The sequence below is a fragment of the Sphaerodactylus townsendi genome, linkage group LG14 (assembly GCF_021028975.2).
Source record: "Sphaerodactylus townsendi isolate TG3544 linkage group LG14, MPM_Stown_v2.3, whole genome shotgun sequence".
Lineage (NCBI taxonomy): Eukaryota > Metazoa > Chordata > Lepidosauria > Squamata > Sphaerodactylidae > Sphaerodactylus > Sphaerodactylus townsendi.
The window spans coordinates 33,130,084-33,147,194 of record NC_059438.1 but is presented as its reverse complement, the minus strand read 5'-3'; the positions used below and the strand labels follow the sequence as shown (position 1 = coordinate 33,147,194).

Here is a 17,111-nt window from a genome sequence, read left to right as displayed (position 1 = left end):
CAGTCTAAGGGGGTTTCCCAGCAAGAGTTTCCCAGCGAGAAAATGCATATTTTCCCCATTTCGACTGTAACAGCTTTTCACAGCACGTCTTTAGATCCTGCATTTTGAATAAGCCATTAGGTAGCCCATAGTGACTATTAATTTATAATTTCACTAATAATTTAACTGAGATCTACATATATTTCATCTGAGTGTGCAAAACAATAACAACCTTGACATTGGCTCATTCCGCACACGCAGAATAATGCACTTTCACACTGCTTTCAGTGCTCTTTGAAGCTGTGCGGAATAGCAAAATCGACTTGCAAACAGTTGTGAAAGTGGTTTGAAAACGCATTTTTTTGCGTGTGCGGAAGGGGCCAAAGAGTCTGACTCAGCATTAAGCAGAGTTGTGTGTGTTCAAGTTTTTACTCAGAGTGCTGATTTGTACGGTGGGGGGATACAAAAGACTTTTGGGGGACTTGCCTGACTTTTTGGTGAGCAGATTAATCTTGGTGAGGATTTGGGTGAGGAGCACGGAAGGACCTCTTTGCTTTCCTCCTTGACAGCGGGTTATGATCCCGCCACATTAGTTACTTTCATCCAAATAATTTTAATAGGATAAGAAACATTTAATGCCTACATTGAACTTACTGAAATAACAAGGGTTTAAAATGCCTCTATGGACCTGTTAGGGAATTTTTTTTTGCCTCTATTGAAACTGATTTCCTGGGCGCCAAGTAGGTTAGAACAGAACCCTGGTTAACTTACTTAATTTTTTTAAACTATACCTTGCAGTGCCTTACTTATTGTGGGAAAGGAAGAACTGTGAGGATTACATAAAGGAAACATTTGTCTTTGACACGGTGGGGATTTCTAAGAGCAAAGGAATATCTGGGGAAGAAAACAGGAAAATCACAGAGAAGTTCCACTGCATGGAATTTACACTTGTAAACTGATTACAAGTGTATTAGCTATGTGGGTACGCTTACCTGATCCTAACACAGGATCCCCGTTTAGCACTTCAGAAGACAGATTTAAAAACAGACACAAAAAAATAAAATATGAATGTTAACTGCAACGGTATTATCTTACACGTATTCCCCCCCCCCCACACACACAGCTGATAAATACTGCATTCTTCAACGTACCCTTTTCTCCAGTATCAGTTTTAACAAGACAACTCCCTGATGCTTCTGTGCAGCCTAAATATGATTGTGTGCCCACTGCTCTGCTTGGCGAGTGTTTGGGCCAGCATGGTAGAATAGAGGTTCTGTTTGCATAAAGTCCAACACACGTCAAGCTAATTGGTGCCGTTATTATCCTCCTTACTGGCAGAAGTGATGTGGGTATGATCTTGCCTCTTTCTCATGAACAGACTTTGTGCTGTTAGAGCAGTGGTGGCGAACCTTTGGCACTCCAGATGTTATGGACTACAATTCCCATCAGCCCCTGCCAGCATGGCCAATTGGCCATGCTGGCAGGGGCTGATGGGAATTGTAGTCCATAACATCTGGAGTGCCAAAGGTTCGCCACCACGGGGTTAGAGCCACATCTAAGTAAGTTTCATTTCATTCGCCACAGAAATAACATGTCTTATTTGCCTCAATTGAAATGGAACCACAGAGCTCTCCTGGGTCCGGCGAGTCATCCTGAATATTCAACACGCAGGCAAACGAAGCCATTCAGAGCATGTACATATTCAGCAAAACGTCTTGGAGACTATTTATTCTCCGCTAGGAAACTGCCTACCAGCACGACAGGTGGAATAAATTTGAAAAAGGGCATGCAAGATTCCCAAGACAGCCGTGAAGTGTGTGCAATACATTTCTGTATTCTCTGCACAGGTTTCCCATCATCATAACCATGTCCCTAAGAGAAATATTTTGTTTTTCGCACAGGAGTGAATGGCACACGTTCATATGCAGTGAAGAATTTTTAAAAGATGTGCACTCAACCTGCCCCGTCTGCCCTCTTGTGATGTCAAGTGCTGAAAATCATACCGGCCCGTTTGACCAGCATTTCCTCTGAGAGACAGACACAGAATCTATACACTAAAGGCGTGCTATAAAGGCATGCATTGGCTCTCGGTTGAATTCCAAATCATCTTCAAGGTGTGGGTGTTGACCATTAAGGCCTTGCGAAGCCTGGGACCCTCGTACCTTCGGGACCGCATTACCCCATATGTCCCAACTCGACCTCTGAGCTCAGCAGAGGCCAATTTACTGGAGGTCCTCGGCCCCTCAATGATGCGGCTGGCCTCCACTCGAGCCAGGGCTCACTTCACGGCCATGCCGGCCTGGCCTGGAACACTCTCCCTCCAGCTGTCCGGGCCTCTGGCTTGCGGACCTCCTGGGGATTTCCGCCAAGAGGGGCCTGTAAGACTGAGTTGTTCCACCGGGCCTTTGGAGAGACCGGCCGCTGAGGGTGCCCCTTCCCCCTCCTCTTTACCCCCATGGCCCCAATACCATCAGGACCCATTATTTCATATTAGGAGAGTTTCGTAAGGGCGCGGGCGATGCTTTAAGATATGACTGTTGTTTTAATTATATGTATGTTTTTAGCTGATGTTTTATCTGTACACCGCTCTGAGCCCTTCGGGGATAGGGTGGTATACTAAATTTAATAAACAACAACAGCAACAACAACAACAACAATAATAATATAGCCCAGGCTAGACCAGTCTTGTTAGATCTTGGAACCTAAGTGGGGCCAGACCTTGTCAGTATTTGGATTGGAGACCACCAAGGAATACAGGTGTCAGGTGTGGCTCCTGCCCTCCCTGGAACCACACCAGTCATGGCCCAAGGCCATACCTGGGCATCCTTTCATACACCTAACTGTTTTATGTTATTGGACTTTTTGTTCTTAATCACTGTGCTTGGAAACATAGTAAGCAGACGACCTCGCTAAGGCCCTCCAGAATGAGGGAGGAAAGAGACTCCCGGAAGAAAATCGTTGGCCTTGAGACATTCAGAACTCTATGACAAAGCTTTTCACCTTGTTGTTCTACTAATCTGTGGGAAGATGGGAGGGGGTGTTTGAGCAGGAAACCAAAAGGAATAAATATGTTTGCAAGTCAGGATCCTTAGCTCTGGCTTCTTGCCGTTTGGAGTCTCAGCTAACGACCCAATAAAGCCTTCCGATTTCACATCCAGAGTCCAATCCAGTGGTGGGATCCAAAAATGTTAGTAACAGGTTCCCATGGTGGTGGAATTCAAACTGTGGCATAGCGCAAATGGGACTGGGGGGGGGGCACGACGGGGGGTGGTGGCTGAGCATTCTGGGGCGGGACTGTGGCAAGAATGCAGCTGCTGCGCTGGTCCTTGGGCGGGAAATGAATGCACGCAGGCTCAGGCTGCCGTGCACGCCAGTGCACCTCCTGCTAGACTGCTTCAAGTTCTGTGCGCTACTGCTGAGAGGAGGGGCATAACTAAGGCAAAAATCACATGGCAAAATCACCAATTAGTAACCCCCTCTTGGCACACACAAATAATTAGTAACCTACTCTCGGGAACCTGTGAGAACCTGCTGGATCCCACCTCTGGTCCAATCTATTGACTGTTGTGCCAGGACCTAACAACAGAGTTGCAACATGGAGGCAGGAAATGACAAACTACCTCTGACTGCCTTGAAAACTTTATAAGACAACTGTGACTTGATGGCAAGCAAAGTGATTATGTGGATTTTTTTAAAAATGCCATTTACAATTCTAGATTGCTTTTTGAAGCCTGTCACAAAAAGAAAAGAAGATAAATTGTTTGGGGGTTAGAATCAAATGCGGCTATTTTAATCAGGAGGTGAGCAGAGCCACAAACTATTTAACAACTACGTGCCCCTTTCACTTTTCTAACCTATCACCATCAGCTCGGGCATCTGTAAGAGGAGGCATTAGTTCCTTCTCGAGGAGGCCAGATGTTTGAGGGTCCACCCCCCACTATCCCACACTTCATTCCTTCTAGTGCAGTGATGGCGAACCTATGGCATGGGTGCCAGAGGTGGCACTCAGAGCCCTCTCTGTGGGCTCGCACACACAGAGTTCGTCATGTGGAGGGCAGAAAATCACACCCCCCCCACACACATCTAGGCTGGCCTGGGCCACTGAGCACGACATGCGTTCACCATGGTGAGCAGGGAGGACTCGGCTGGCGGGCCTGGGGCCTGTATTCCAGGTGGCTGCTGCCCAAGGGGGGGGGGCACAGAGGAGGCAGAGATGCTACAGAGGCACAGAGCTGTGCGCGTGGGACTTGCTGGAGGCTAGAGCGGGCTGGTCCCTGCTCGAGCAGGTGGGGCGGAGGAAGAGGGAGAAAACCGTTTTTTTCCTAAACTAAAACCTCAGCATTCAGGTTAAATTGCCGGGTTGGCACTTTGCAATAAATAAGTGGAGTTTGGGTTGCATTTGGGCACTCGGTCTCAAAAAGGTTTGCCATCACTGTTCTAGTGAATTGAAGGGATCTGTTCAGGGCCATCCCATTGTGTTGTGGGATGGTGCAGCACGCCTTCAGGGCAACACGTCTCTTTAGAGGATTTGGGAGGGGGGAGGCTCTTTGAAACGTCTCCCTTAGAACTGTTGAAGGATACCTTCCACGCAGAGCCCAGCTGCCAAAACAACCAGATGGCTGTATGCCTTTATTTTGTTCTCCTCTTGCAAAGGTTTGTTAAGCATGATTTAGGGTGGCTTCATATACAGTCTTTCCAACCCACGGAACATATTCATATAGAACAAAGGGCAGTTGTTTCTTTGCCAGCATGCGTACTCACTGCAAAATAACACACGCTCCTGCTCATTATGATACACTTGCTCTTTACCTCTTTTTTTCCCCCTATAAAAAATCAACATGTGAAAAGGTCTCTAAACAGATTTGTTTTGACAGAACTGAAGAACGCGCTGCTTCGTGTAATATTCCAGAGAGGTGTCACCACTGTGGCGTCTTCCTAAAGCCTCATCGACTTTATGGTAGGACTGAGTGAAAAGAAGAGAGTCAAGGCTAACGAGTCCTAGGCCCCTTCCGCACACGCAAAATAATGCGTTTTCAAACCACTTTCACAACTGTTTGCAAGTGGGTTTTGCTATTCCGCACAGCTTCAAAGAGCACTGAAAGCAGTTTGAAAGTGTATTATTCTGCATGTGCGGAATGAGCCCTTGAGTCAAGTCCTTGAAATACATCAAGAGCAGGAAACCAACTTGGAAAAAAAGTTGGATCATTCGATGACACGGAATTAAAGCAGGACGAAAGGAGGAGAAGGTGATTGCCGAGAGGCTGAATGAATCCTTCTCATCTGTCTTTACTGCTGCAGATATGTAGCAGATACCTGTTCCTGAACAGATGTTTTGTTGGGAAGGATGTAGATGAGCTTGGACAGATGGTGGTGACAAGGGAAGAAACTGGAGAACTTACAAACTGCAAACTGACAAGTCACCAGGACTAGATGACATGTTTCGGGTGTCTCCAGTCATTCAGTTTTTCTGGGAGGAAGTTATGACTCATATTCACCTTATTTTGAATGTTCATTCATTTTTGAGGACGCTCATCTACTTTTAAACTATTTGCCTGTCTCTTGGAGGAAGGCTCCTGAGCTTAAGAACATAAGAACATAAGAACAAGCCAGCTGGATCAGACTAGAGTCCATCTAGTCCAGCTCTCTGCTACTCGCAGTGGCCCACCAGGTGCCTTTGGGAGCTCACATGCAGGAGGTGAAAGCAAGGGCCTTCTGCTGCTGCCGCCTCCTTGGAGCACCTTGGTCTGCTAACTGAGCATTCTTGGCAAATCTCCAGTGACTCAAAAGAGGATCAAGATTGGTGAGCCATAAAGATCGACTTCTCCATCCATAAATCTTGTCCAAAGACCCTCTTTTAAAGCTATCCAGGACTAAGTGGCCATCACCACCTCCTGTGGCAGCATATTCTCAAACACTTCAATCACAATGCCAGGTGCGGGTGAAGAAGTGTTTCCTTCTTTATTAGTCCTAATTCTTCCCCCAGCATTTTCAATGAATGCCCCCCCTGGTTCCTAGTATTGTGAGAAAGAGAGGTGTTCTCTGTCAACATTTTCTACCCCATGCATACTTAAAAATTTCTCTCTGTCAACATTTTCACCCCATGGCTAATTTTATAGGATTCCCAATCCAATATCCCCCTCAGCCGTCTCCTCTCCAAACTAAAGAGTCCCAAACGCTGCAGCCTCTCCTCATAGGGAAGGTGCTCCAGTCCCTCAATCATCCTTGTTGCCCTTCTCTGCACTTTTTCTATCTCCTCAATATCCTTTTTGAGATGTGGCGACCAGAACTGGACACAGTACTCCAAGTGCGGTCGCACCACTGCTTTATATAAGGGCATGACAATCTTTGCAGTTTTATTCTCAATTCCTTTCCTAATTATCCCCAGCATAGAGTTTGCTTCTACCATTCCAAAAAAATGTGCTAAGCAGAAATGTTTAGGACGGAACTTTTTGAAGGAATTAGGGCTGCAACAAAAAGGAACCGTTTGGGAAGGTGCCTTTATAAGGAAACAGGATTGTAGTCTATTGCAAATCTAGGTTTCATACTGCTCACACTGCATTGTTTTCCACCACGGTAACTCCACCTTCTACACTGTCTATGTTATAACTTGCCTTAGGCAGTTTGTTATTCACATAATCCTTTAATTCCATATTACACCATTGTCCACTGTGCTGTGCAAGTACATTACTTTTATTTTCTAGCCTGCTTTTAGTCTTATGAAAAAAGATGGAGTATAAATAAACAGCGAAAGGAATTAAAAAGAGATGAATGATTTGGAATATTGGGAAATTGGTATCTGGTGCATGATGTTTCTGGAATCCCCAAGCCAATTCTCCACCGTACAACGTACTCTGCCAGACTTCTGCATTTAGGAGCATTAATCAGTGACACATTCATACAAGCACTATAACACATCAGACCCTTTAAATGGCATGAGTGGCATTTGTCGCTCCCTCCATCGAGACCAGGAAGAAAAGAGAAGAAGAAGAGTTTGATTTATATCCCCCCCCTTTCTCTCCTGTAGGAGACTCAAAGGGGTTTCCAATCTCCTTTCCCTTTCCCGCTCACAACAAACACCCTGTGAGGTAAGTGAGAGAGCTCTGTAGAGCTGTGACTAGCCCAAGGTCAGCCAGCTGGCATGTGTTGGAGTGCACAGGCTAATCTGAATTCCCCAGATAAGCCTCCACAACTCAGGCAGCAGAGCGGGGAATCGAACCCGGTTCCTCCAGATTAGAGTACACCTGCTCTTAACCACTACGCCACGGCTGAAAATATAACACTGTATAATAACGAACGTACTCTTTAAACTGACTCTTTAAAGGCTGACTCTTTAAACCTGCTACACACAACAAAATGTACCAATATGGCCCCTTTGTGACGCTACTAGGGCAGTGGTTCTCAACCTGGGGGTCGGGACCCCTGGTCGAACGACCCTTTCACAGGGGTCGCCTAAGACTCTCTGCATCAGTGTTCTCCATCTGTAAAATGGAGAAATGTTAGGGTTGGGGGTCACCACAACATGAGGAACTGTATTAAAGGGTCACGGCATTAGGAAGGTTAAGAACCACTGTACTAGGGGGAAAGCGTAGGTGATAAAGGAAGTAAATAAATAAAAACGTTAACTGCTATGATGGCTAATTAATGTAGATGTTTATTTATTAAAATGTTTATGTCCTGCCTTAGATACCAACGCATAGATAAACAAAAGAGGCTATGCCCATGCAATTCAGGCCAAGTAGAGACACTGGAGCACACTCTGTTTCATTGTGCAAGATTTGCCAAGATCAGAATGACCCAACCCATCATTGCTTCACTCCTATACAATCATTTAACTGGTGCTCTTAGGATTCCTTTAATCTTAGATAAATCAGATGCTTAACTTTTGCGAAAGCGTATGCAAAATATCTTTTAAAGATTATAGATGCATAGCTAGATGGATATTAAGCGATAGATTGCTATCATCATAACTTAACAACAATATTTGCTCACATTAACTATTTACTTCTGGTGCATAGTGCCCTACCTCTGCCAGCAACCTTTGGGGACATACAGGTCACCCAAAGTCAAATAACCAGCGGGTGATTCATTTGAGATGTGGTGGTTTTGTTATTGATTGCCAGATGGAGTGACAACTGAAGGCTGTGGCAACCTATGGGAGTCAAATCAATTGTTTGCCCATTTCCTCGCCCCCCTGTCCCTTGTTCTGTGTTAGGTGCCATTCTCACAAACTCTGTGTCTTATAGTGGAGTGTTGATACTGTATGCTGTTGTGATGCCTGGGCTCTGTTGGTGGGTTTTCAGTCTGGTCTGTGGAGAGGTGTATAGGAAGGGCACTTTTGATGAGTCCATTTGGACTAAACTATTGATAAGACTCTGAATGGCTGCTGTATCTATCTGCCTTTTTTTATGGACAATTGTTTTATTGTATTTTGGAATGCCAATAAAGGCTTGTCTATGTCTATGTCCTGCCTTTTTAAAAATTCACTGCTAAATTTAGTCCAACAGTGAACATACAACCATGTTTCTAAAGCCTGCCCCACAGACAGTGTCTGGAAAGTTGCACAGCACTGCATGTAAATCCAAGTTGCTGTTTTCGCATAAAACATTTACCGAAAATGATGGCATACTGGAAACCAGGAGAACAAATCACGCCCTTCTCAGATTAAATATGCAAAAGCTTGTTTTCCTCTGCAGTAATTATTTTAACCAGATAACAATTTAGAAACGTGAAATTAATAATTATGCCACAGGATGTATCCTGAAATCCTTATATCTTATTATAGTCTGGCGTCCTGTGGATATGGTCTGCCAGAAGCAGTCTGCTGTCTTTGGAAAATCTCAGGTCAATTCAACATGCTTCTCCATCCATCTGGATTATACAAAGTAGTGCACAAGGAGCTCCTTGAAGAGAGCTGAGGTTACAAGTGGCAGAACTGCTAATCTTATTTTCTACATGCAGGTATTTTTAAAATACGGAAGGAGGCTCAAAATAGTGTCCCCCCATCTGAACTATTTCAACCTCCTTAATCGCCTTAAAAAGGTAAAGTTATCCATTCAGTCGTGTCCAACCCTGGGATACCACTGCAAGCAGCGATTTCATAGGCAAGCTGTTTTTGTGGGGTAGTTTGCCATTGCTTTCCCCGGCTATTCTTTACCCCCTAGCTATGAGCTAAGTACTCATTTACTGACCAAGGAATGGATGGATGGCTGAGTTGACCATGAGCCAGCTGCCAGGATATCTGACCCACAGGGGGCTCGAACTCCTGACCGCATGAGTGGCAGTGCAAACACTTAACCACTACGCCACGCAACCCTAATCACCTTAGGACCACCTAATTGTGACGTGAGCATAGATACAGCAATGCTAAATGCAACATCTAAATCTTCAAGTGTGCCTACTTTAAATACGTTTACAAAATCGCTTCTCTCATTGCTATAGAATGTAATTCCGTTTCTTTGACCTCTGTCAAATAAAACGATATACAGGGGTGGCCAACCTATGGCACTCCAGATGTTCATGGACTACAATTCCCATCAGCCAGTTGGCCATGCTGGCAGGGGGTGATGGGAATTGTGGTCCATGAACATCTGGGGTGCCATAGGTTGGCCACCCCTGATATATGAGATGAAAAAGACCCCACACCCTTTCACTTACCAGGCTGTAGAACTCGGAAAAGACATCAGTGATGGATTTAAAGCTTCTCCTTTGAATGCATGGACAACTTGTGATGCTTGAAGCTGAGATTGAGGCTGAGGCTGTACTTGTCTTGGGTCCTGAGAAGGTTTAATCCACCGGCTTGGTTCCGGCTTCATCCATTTTCCCTGGATTCCCCATCTTGCTAGGTACAGTTTGCAAATGTCATAGTTCATTGAAGAGTAATATAAAAGGTCTAGTACCAGCAAGACCACAACAAAAAACCCATAGATCCACACTCCTAACAATGCACTGTAATTACTGCAAAAAGAAATAAGAAAAGCAGACGTTAATTACTGCCATTATTTTATTTGGCCTAGTCATTCATTTTATACACATAGGCAACTATTATTTACTCATACAGCTCTCTCTTCCCAGTATTCTCTCAAGCAGATATACCTGATAAGCTTAGCTTCCACAATGCTACAACACTGGGTGTTCTGGGAGCATGCATTTTGTTGATGATTGACATTGCTCAGTACAGAGGCAAACTAGAAGAAGAGTTTGCATTTATACCCCCCTTTCTCTCCTGTAAGGAGACTCAAAGGGGCTCACAAACTCCTTTCCCTTCTTCTCCTCACAACAGATACCTTGTGAGGTAGGTGGGGCTGAAAGAGTTCTAACTAGCCCAAGGTCACCAAGTAGGCTTCGTGTGTAGGAGCAGGGAAACAAATCTAATTCACCAGATAAGATTCTACCAGTGGAGGAGTGAGGAATCAAGCCCTGTTCTCCAGATTGGAGTACACTTACTCTTAACCACTTACTCTTAACCACTACACCATGCTGGATCTACGTGATACATTTGTTCAGCTGTTTACACTGGTTTGCCCATGTTCCCCACAGCCACACAGCAATAGCGAGGAACCTCTTATTAAATAATAATAATAATAATAATAATAATGATGATGATGATGATGATGATGATGATGATGATGATGATGATGATGATGATGATGAAAATGCAAACAATCCCACAACTGCACCAGTGGGGAGGAAGGATTCCTGCCTCCCCCCACAAGCAGTTTTCCCATGTGAAAATCACACAGGGGGAGGGGGGGTTACTTCACAGTGAAATAACCTCCCTACATATCGGAAAACTACTTGTGGAGAAGGCAAGAAGAAGAAGAGTTTGGATTTATCTCCCCCCTTTCTCTCCTGTAGGAGACTCAAAGGGGCTTACAATCTCCTTGCCCTTCCCCCCCTCACAACAAACACCCTGTGAGGTGGGTGGGGCTGAGAGAGTTCTGAAAAGCTGTGACTAGCCCAAGGTCACCCAGCTGGAGTGTGTGGGAGTGCACAGGCTAATCTGAATTCCCCAGATAAGCCTCCACAGCTCAAGCGGCAGAGCGGGGAATCAAACCCAGTTCCTCCAGATTAGAATGCACCTACTCTTAACCACTGCGCCACTGCTGCAAGATCCTTCCTTCCTGCCACGGCATTGTCCTGAGCCTGTTTGGGCTCTCTTAAAAAAAAAGAAAAGAAGAAGTTCCCCACAGTTGCTGGGCGGTTGCAGGGAATATGGGCAAATGAGGGGATTCAAGTGGAGAGATTTATTATGCTGTTTGCCATTCAGGCACTTTCCAACGGATGCCTCCAAGAACCAGACAAAAGCAAGGCATGTTGTGGTGGTGGTACTAGCTGTGTGACTGGGAGCTAGTTTTGGTTTCTCCAAGGTGGAGCCAAAAGATCTACAAGAACATGGGATGAAAAATGTGGGCGGGGCCACTAACATGCCGATTATGGACAGTGACGGCCATACTTCTAAGTTTTCAACATGCTATTGCCCCCTATGCAGCCCTATGTTTGGAACTTGGGCAAAGTTCCTTGGAACTTAAAGCCTGGCTTAGAGCTTTTAAATTTTGGCTGCGTCTTCTTTATCTTCCATCTGAACATTCCCTTGTTTCCTTAATACTCCCAGACACACAGGCTAACCCCTGGTTTTCTCTGATTGAAAATAAAATGGTATCTATTGGTTTGTCTCTCGAATCACTCTACTCTCTTTCCTGCTCAGAAGCGTACAAACTACTCAAAGACCGCCTCTTAGATTGGGAGTTCGCAGAACTGTATCTAGCAGCTAAAAGAACTTGCTCTCCCACACAATTTTTAATTCCATTTGAGCAGGGTCGTACGGCCCACTACTTATATTTTTTTAACTAACCCCTGCTCAAGGAGAGCCTTCACAATTGCTAGATTCAATGTTATGCCATCTGCCTTACTACATGGCAGGTTTAATAACCTGGAAAAATCTAAAAGGTTGTGTAGCTGTAATTCTAAGGTAGTCGAAACATTGGCTCACCAGCTATTACATTGCACCAAATTTGCTAAAATTAGATCTAAATATGTCAATCTACACCCTCTCTTCCAATCTGAGTTAACAGATTTGATTAGATTATTTCTCTTGTTGAACAATTCTGATTCTGTTTTTTGTGAAGAGGTTGCAAGTTTTTTTACGGAAATAATTCAGAGCCAGTAATAATATGTATTCATCTGAGGTTATCCTTTTTGCCTTTTAAAATTTTTATGTTTGTTGTGTTTTGTTGCTGTTGTTCTATGTATGCCAATAAAGGCTTTGCTTTGCTTTAAAACATGCTATTACCTATACACAGCAGAAAACAGAAGAAGTGGCTGAAAGTCTCTCCCATATCTACAAATGTAAAGTGGGAAGGACTTGCTGATACTAACTTCTAAACACCCAGCTACCTGAACAGCAGAAACATGTGATGTGGCTCTTGTTGGATAACACCACTTACGGTTTTCAGATGTTTGAATGCTCTCTCACGTTAAAAAAAAATCTTGCAGTACACACAAAAGTGGTCACAGCCTAGGTTGCTTCTATATTATTCTAGATGCTCAGCTGTCTGGAATGCCACACAGATTACATTTGGACGCTACACATTATGCTTGAATAAGGGGGGAAAGAAAACTTTTTATTTGTTCCTTTTATGATGCCAAGAAATAGGGAAACTAAGAGCAGCCAATTTAATTGGAGGTTGTTTAATCAAAATGGATTTCCCGTCTTTCGAGAATGATGGCATGATTCTCTTCCCACAAGCTCCATTCACTAGCCCAGTATTGAAACAGAATTAAATTCCAGTAACATGAAACAGGTTTTCAGTCAGATAAGTCTTACAGTACAAACATACGTTCCAACTGAGACCTATTTAGGTGTAAAGTTGATTTTTCTACTCTGCAGGAGAACAGGAAGGAGTAGGCATACTCTCTGAAAAGGCTGTTGTTTAAAAGGGAATAGAAAACTGCTCTTTAAAGAAGGTATGCATGTCCACAGCAGATGGGCAAGGAAGTATTCATCTTAGGCCCCTTCTGCACACACAAAATAATGCGTTTTCAAACCACTTTCACAACTGTTTGCAAGTGGATTTTGCCATTCCACACGGCTTCAAAGAGCACTGAAAGCAGTTTGAAAGTGCATTATTCTGCATGTGTGGAAGGAGCCCCTATCAGTTTTTTTGACGTTTTCTTAGGTCTTTCAGAAGTATACCACTTACACCATCAAGCTTCTTACTGGAGGTTACAAAGTTAGACAAGTGATAGCCAAACACTGTATTAAGTGGAATCACCAACAGAATCTATTGCCACAAACTCTGTAGGAGCCATGCAGTCAATAAAACATATATCACTATTCTAGGTGGATATAACGCTTTCCCCAAGTTGCTAAAGCGTTTCACTTACATGATCACTAATTCTATGGCAACAACTCGGCAATACAGGTCTTTATTATGCTCTTATTACCGATGAGGAACTGGCAGTGAGGAATAGCTTGCTTAAAAGTATTGGTGAGAATGTGACTGAGGTAAGATTTGAGTTAGGAACGTCCCATTCATTTCACTGTTCCACTGAATTAGTTCTTAAAAGATACCATCTACTCTATCCTGTAGACTCAAAGGAGGAAAAAAGTAGAGAATCCCATCCATATAAAACAAAACAGAATACAATTAGATGAGTTTAAAAGATTGGGGTCATAGTTCTTTTAGTCTTACGGAAACATGACAGAATTTCAGAGGCACAAGGAAAGAGACACCAGAAAATATGAGGAACCCTCTATAGCAGTGGTGGCGAACCTTTGGCACTCCAGTGGGGGGGGGGGGGGGTGGGGGGGGGGGGGGGTGGGGGGGGGGGGGGGTGGGGGGGGGGGGGGGTGGGGGGGGGGGGGGGTGGGGGGGGGGGGGGGTGGGGGGGGGGGGGGGTGGGGGGGGGGGGGGGTGGGGGGGGGGGGGGGTGGGGGGGGGGGGGGGTGGGGGGGGGGGGGGGTGGGGGGGGGGGGGGGTGGGGGGGGGGGGGGGTGGGGGGGGGGGGGGGTGGGGGGGGGGGGGGGTGGGGGGGGGGGGGGGTGGGGGGGGGGGGGGGTGGGGGGGGGGGGGGGTGGGGGGGGGGGGGGGTGGGGGGGGGGGGGGGTGGGGGGGGGGGGGGGTGGGGGGGGGGGGGGGTGGGGGGGGGGGGGGGTGGGGGGGGGGGGGGGTGGGGGGGGGGGGGGGTGGGGGGGGGGGGGGGTGGGGGGGGGGGGGGGTGGGGGGGGGGGGGGGTGGGGGGGGGGGGGGGTGGGGGGGGGGGGGGGTGGGGGGGGGGGGGGGTGGGGGGGGGGGGGGGTGGGGGGGGGGGGGGGTGGGGGGGGGGGGGGGTGGGGGGGGGGGGGGGTGGGGGGGGGGGGGGGTGGGGGGGGGGGGGGGTGGGGGGGGGGGGGGGTGGGGGGGGGGGGGGGTGGGGGGGGGGGGGGGTGGGGGGGGGGGGGGGTGGGGGGGGGGGGGGGTGGGGGGGGGGGGGGGTGGGGGGGGGGGGGGGTGGGGGGGGGGGGGGGTGGGGGGGGGGGGGGGTGGGGGGGGGGGGGGGTGGGGGGGGGGGGGGGTGGGGGGGGGGGGGGGTGGGGGGGGGGGGGGGTGGGGGGGGGGGGGGGTGGGGGGGGGGGGGGGTGGGGGGGGGGGGGGGTGGGGGGGGGGGGGGGTGGGGGGGGGGGGGGGTGGGGGGGGGGGGGGGTGGGGGGGGGGGGGGGTGGGGGGGGGGGGGGGTGGGGGGGGGGGGGGGTGGGGGGGGGGGGGGGTGGGGGGGGGGGGGGGTGGGGGGGGGGGGGGGTGGGGGGGGGGGGGGGTGGGGGGGGGGGGGGGTGGGGGGGGGGGGGGGTGGGGGGGGGGGGGGGTGGGGGGGGGGGGGGGTGGGGGGGGGGGGGGGTGGGGGGGGGGGGGGGTGGGGGGGGGGGGGGGTGGGGGGGGGGGGGGGTGGGGGGGGGGGGGGGTGGGGGGGGGGGGGGGTGGGGGGGGGGGGGGGTGGGGGGGGGGGGGGGTGGGGGGGGGGGGGGGTGGGGGGGGGGGGGGGTGGGGGGGGGGGGGGGTGGGGGGGGGGGGGGGTGGGGGGGGGGGGGGGTGGGGGGGGGGGGGGGTGGGGGGGGGGGGGGGTGGGGGGGGGGGGGGGTGGGGGGGGGGGGGGGTGGGGGGGGGGGGGGGTGGGGGGGGGGGGGGGTGGGGGGGGGGGGGGGTGGGGGGGGGGGGGGGTGGGGGGGGGGGGGGGTGGGGGGGGGGGGGGGTGGGGGGGGGGGGGGGTGGGGGGGGGGGGGGGTGGGGGGGGGGGGGGGTGGGGGGGGGGGGGGGTGGGGGGGGGGGGGGGTGGGGGGGGGGGGGGGTGGGGGGGGGGGGGGGTGGGGGGGGGGGGGGGTGGGGGGGGGGGGGGGTGGGGGGGGGGGGGGGTGGGGGGGGGGGGGGGTGGGGGGGGGGGGGGGTGGGGGGGGGGGGGGGTGGGGGGGGGGGGGGGTGGGGGGGGGGGGGGGTGGGGGGGGGGGGGGGTGGGGGGGGGGGGGGGTGGGGGGGGGGGGGGGTGGGGGGGGGGGGGGGTGGGGGGGGGGGGGGGTGGGGGGGGGGGGGGGTGGGGGGGGGGGGGGGTGGGGGGGGGGGGGGGTGGGGGGGGGGGGGGGTGGGGGGGGGGGGGGGTGGGGGGGGGGGGGGGTGGGGGGGGGGGGGGGTGGGGGGGGGGGGGGGTGGGGGGGGGGGGGGGTGGGGGGGGGGGGGGGTGGGGGGGGGGGGGGGTGGGGGGGGGGGGGGGTGGGGGGGGGGGGGGGTGGGGGGGGGGGGGGGTGGGGGGGGGGGGGGGTGGGGGGGGGGGGGGGTGGGGGGGGGGGGGGGTGGGGGGGGGGGGGGGTGGGGGGGGGGGGGGGTGGGGGGGGGGGGGGGTGGGGGGGGGGGGGGGTGGGGGGGGGGGGGGGTGGGGGGGGGGGGGGGTGGGGGGGGGGGGGGGTGGGGGGGGGGGGGGGTGGGGGGGGGGGGGGGTGGGGGGGGGGGGGGGTGGGGGGGGGGGGGGGTGGGGGGGGGGGGGGGTGGGGGGGGGGGGGGGTGGGGGGGGGGGGGGGTGGGGGGGGGGGGGGGTGGGGGGGGGGGGGGGTGGGGGGGGGGGGGGGTGGGGGGGGGGGGGGGTGGGGGGGGGGGGGGGTGGGGGGGGGGGGGGGTGGGGGGGGGGGGGGGTGGGGGGGGGGGGGGGTGGGGGGGGGGGGGGGTGGGGGGGGGGGGGGGTGGGGGGGGGGGGGGGTGGGGGGGGGGGGGGGTGGGGGGGGGGGGGGGTGGGGGGGGGGGGGGGTGGGGGGGGGGGGGGGTGGGGGGGGGGGGGGGTGGGGGGGGGGGGGGGTGGGGGGGGGGGGGGGTGGGGGGGGGGGGGGGTGGGGGGGGGGGGGGGTGGGGGGGGGGGGGGGTGGGGGGGGGGGGGGGTGGGGGGGGGGGGGGGTGGGGGGGGGGGGGGGTGGGGGGGGGGGGGGGTGGGGGGGGGGGGGGGTGGGGGGGGGGGGGGGTGGGGGGGGGGGGGGGTGGGGGGGGGGGGGGGTGGGGGGGGGGGGGGGTGGGGGGGGGGGGGGGTGGGGGGGGGGGGGGGTGGGGGGGGGGGGGGGTGGGGGGGGGGGGGGGTGGGGGGGGGGGGGGGTGGGGGGGGGGGGGGGTGGGGGGGGGGGGGGGTGGGGGGGGGGGGGGGTGGGGGGGGGGGGGGGTGGGGGGGGGGGGGGGTGGGGGGGGGGGGGGGTGGGGGGGGGGGGGGGTGGGGGGGGGGGGGGGTGGGGGGGGGGGGGGGTGGGGGGGGGGGGGGGTGGGGGGGGGGGGGGGTGGGGGGGGGGGGGGGTGGGGGGGGGGGGGGGTGGGGGGGGGGGGGGGTGGGGGGGGGGGGGGGTGGGGGGGGGGGGGGGTGGGGGGGGGGGGGGGTGGGGGGGGGGGGGGGTGGGGGGGGGGGGGGGTGGGGGGGGGGGGGGGTGGGGGGGGGGGGGGGTGGGGGGGGGGGGGGGTGGGGGGGGGGGGGGGTGGGGGGGGGGGGGGGTGGGGGGGGGGGGGGGTGGGGGGGGGGGGGGGTGGGGGGGGGGGGGGGTGGGGGGGGGGGGGGGTGGGGGGGGGGGGGGGTGGGGGGGGGGGGGGGTGGGGGGGGGGGGGGGTGGGGGGGGGGGGGGGTGGGGGGGGGGGGGGGTG

At 53.8% G+C, this 17,111-nt stretch overlaps 1 protein-coding gene across 9 annotated transcripts in view; it reads right to left on the bottom strand.

Moving 5' to 3' along the window:
- The window catches only part of SHISAL1 (shisa like 1), an 83,559-nt gene that overhangs the window by 10,534 nt on the left and 55,914 nt on the right, over positions 1–17,111 (bottom strand). For 7 of the 9 annotated variants that reach the window (XM_048515455.1, XM_048515457.1, XM_048515460.1 and 4 more), the window contains exons 4-5: positions 9,634–9,933; positions 972–1,001 (exon numbers count right to left, since the gene is read on the bottom strand). In XM_048515455.1, coding sequence (XP_048371412.1) covers positions 972–1,001; positions 9,634–9,933 — 330 coding nt within the window. The remainder of the gene's footprint in view (positions 1–971; positions 1,002–9,633; positions 9,934–17,111) is intronic. The other 2 variants (XM_048515456.1, XM_048515459.1) reach the window with 2 other exon arrangements.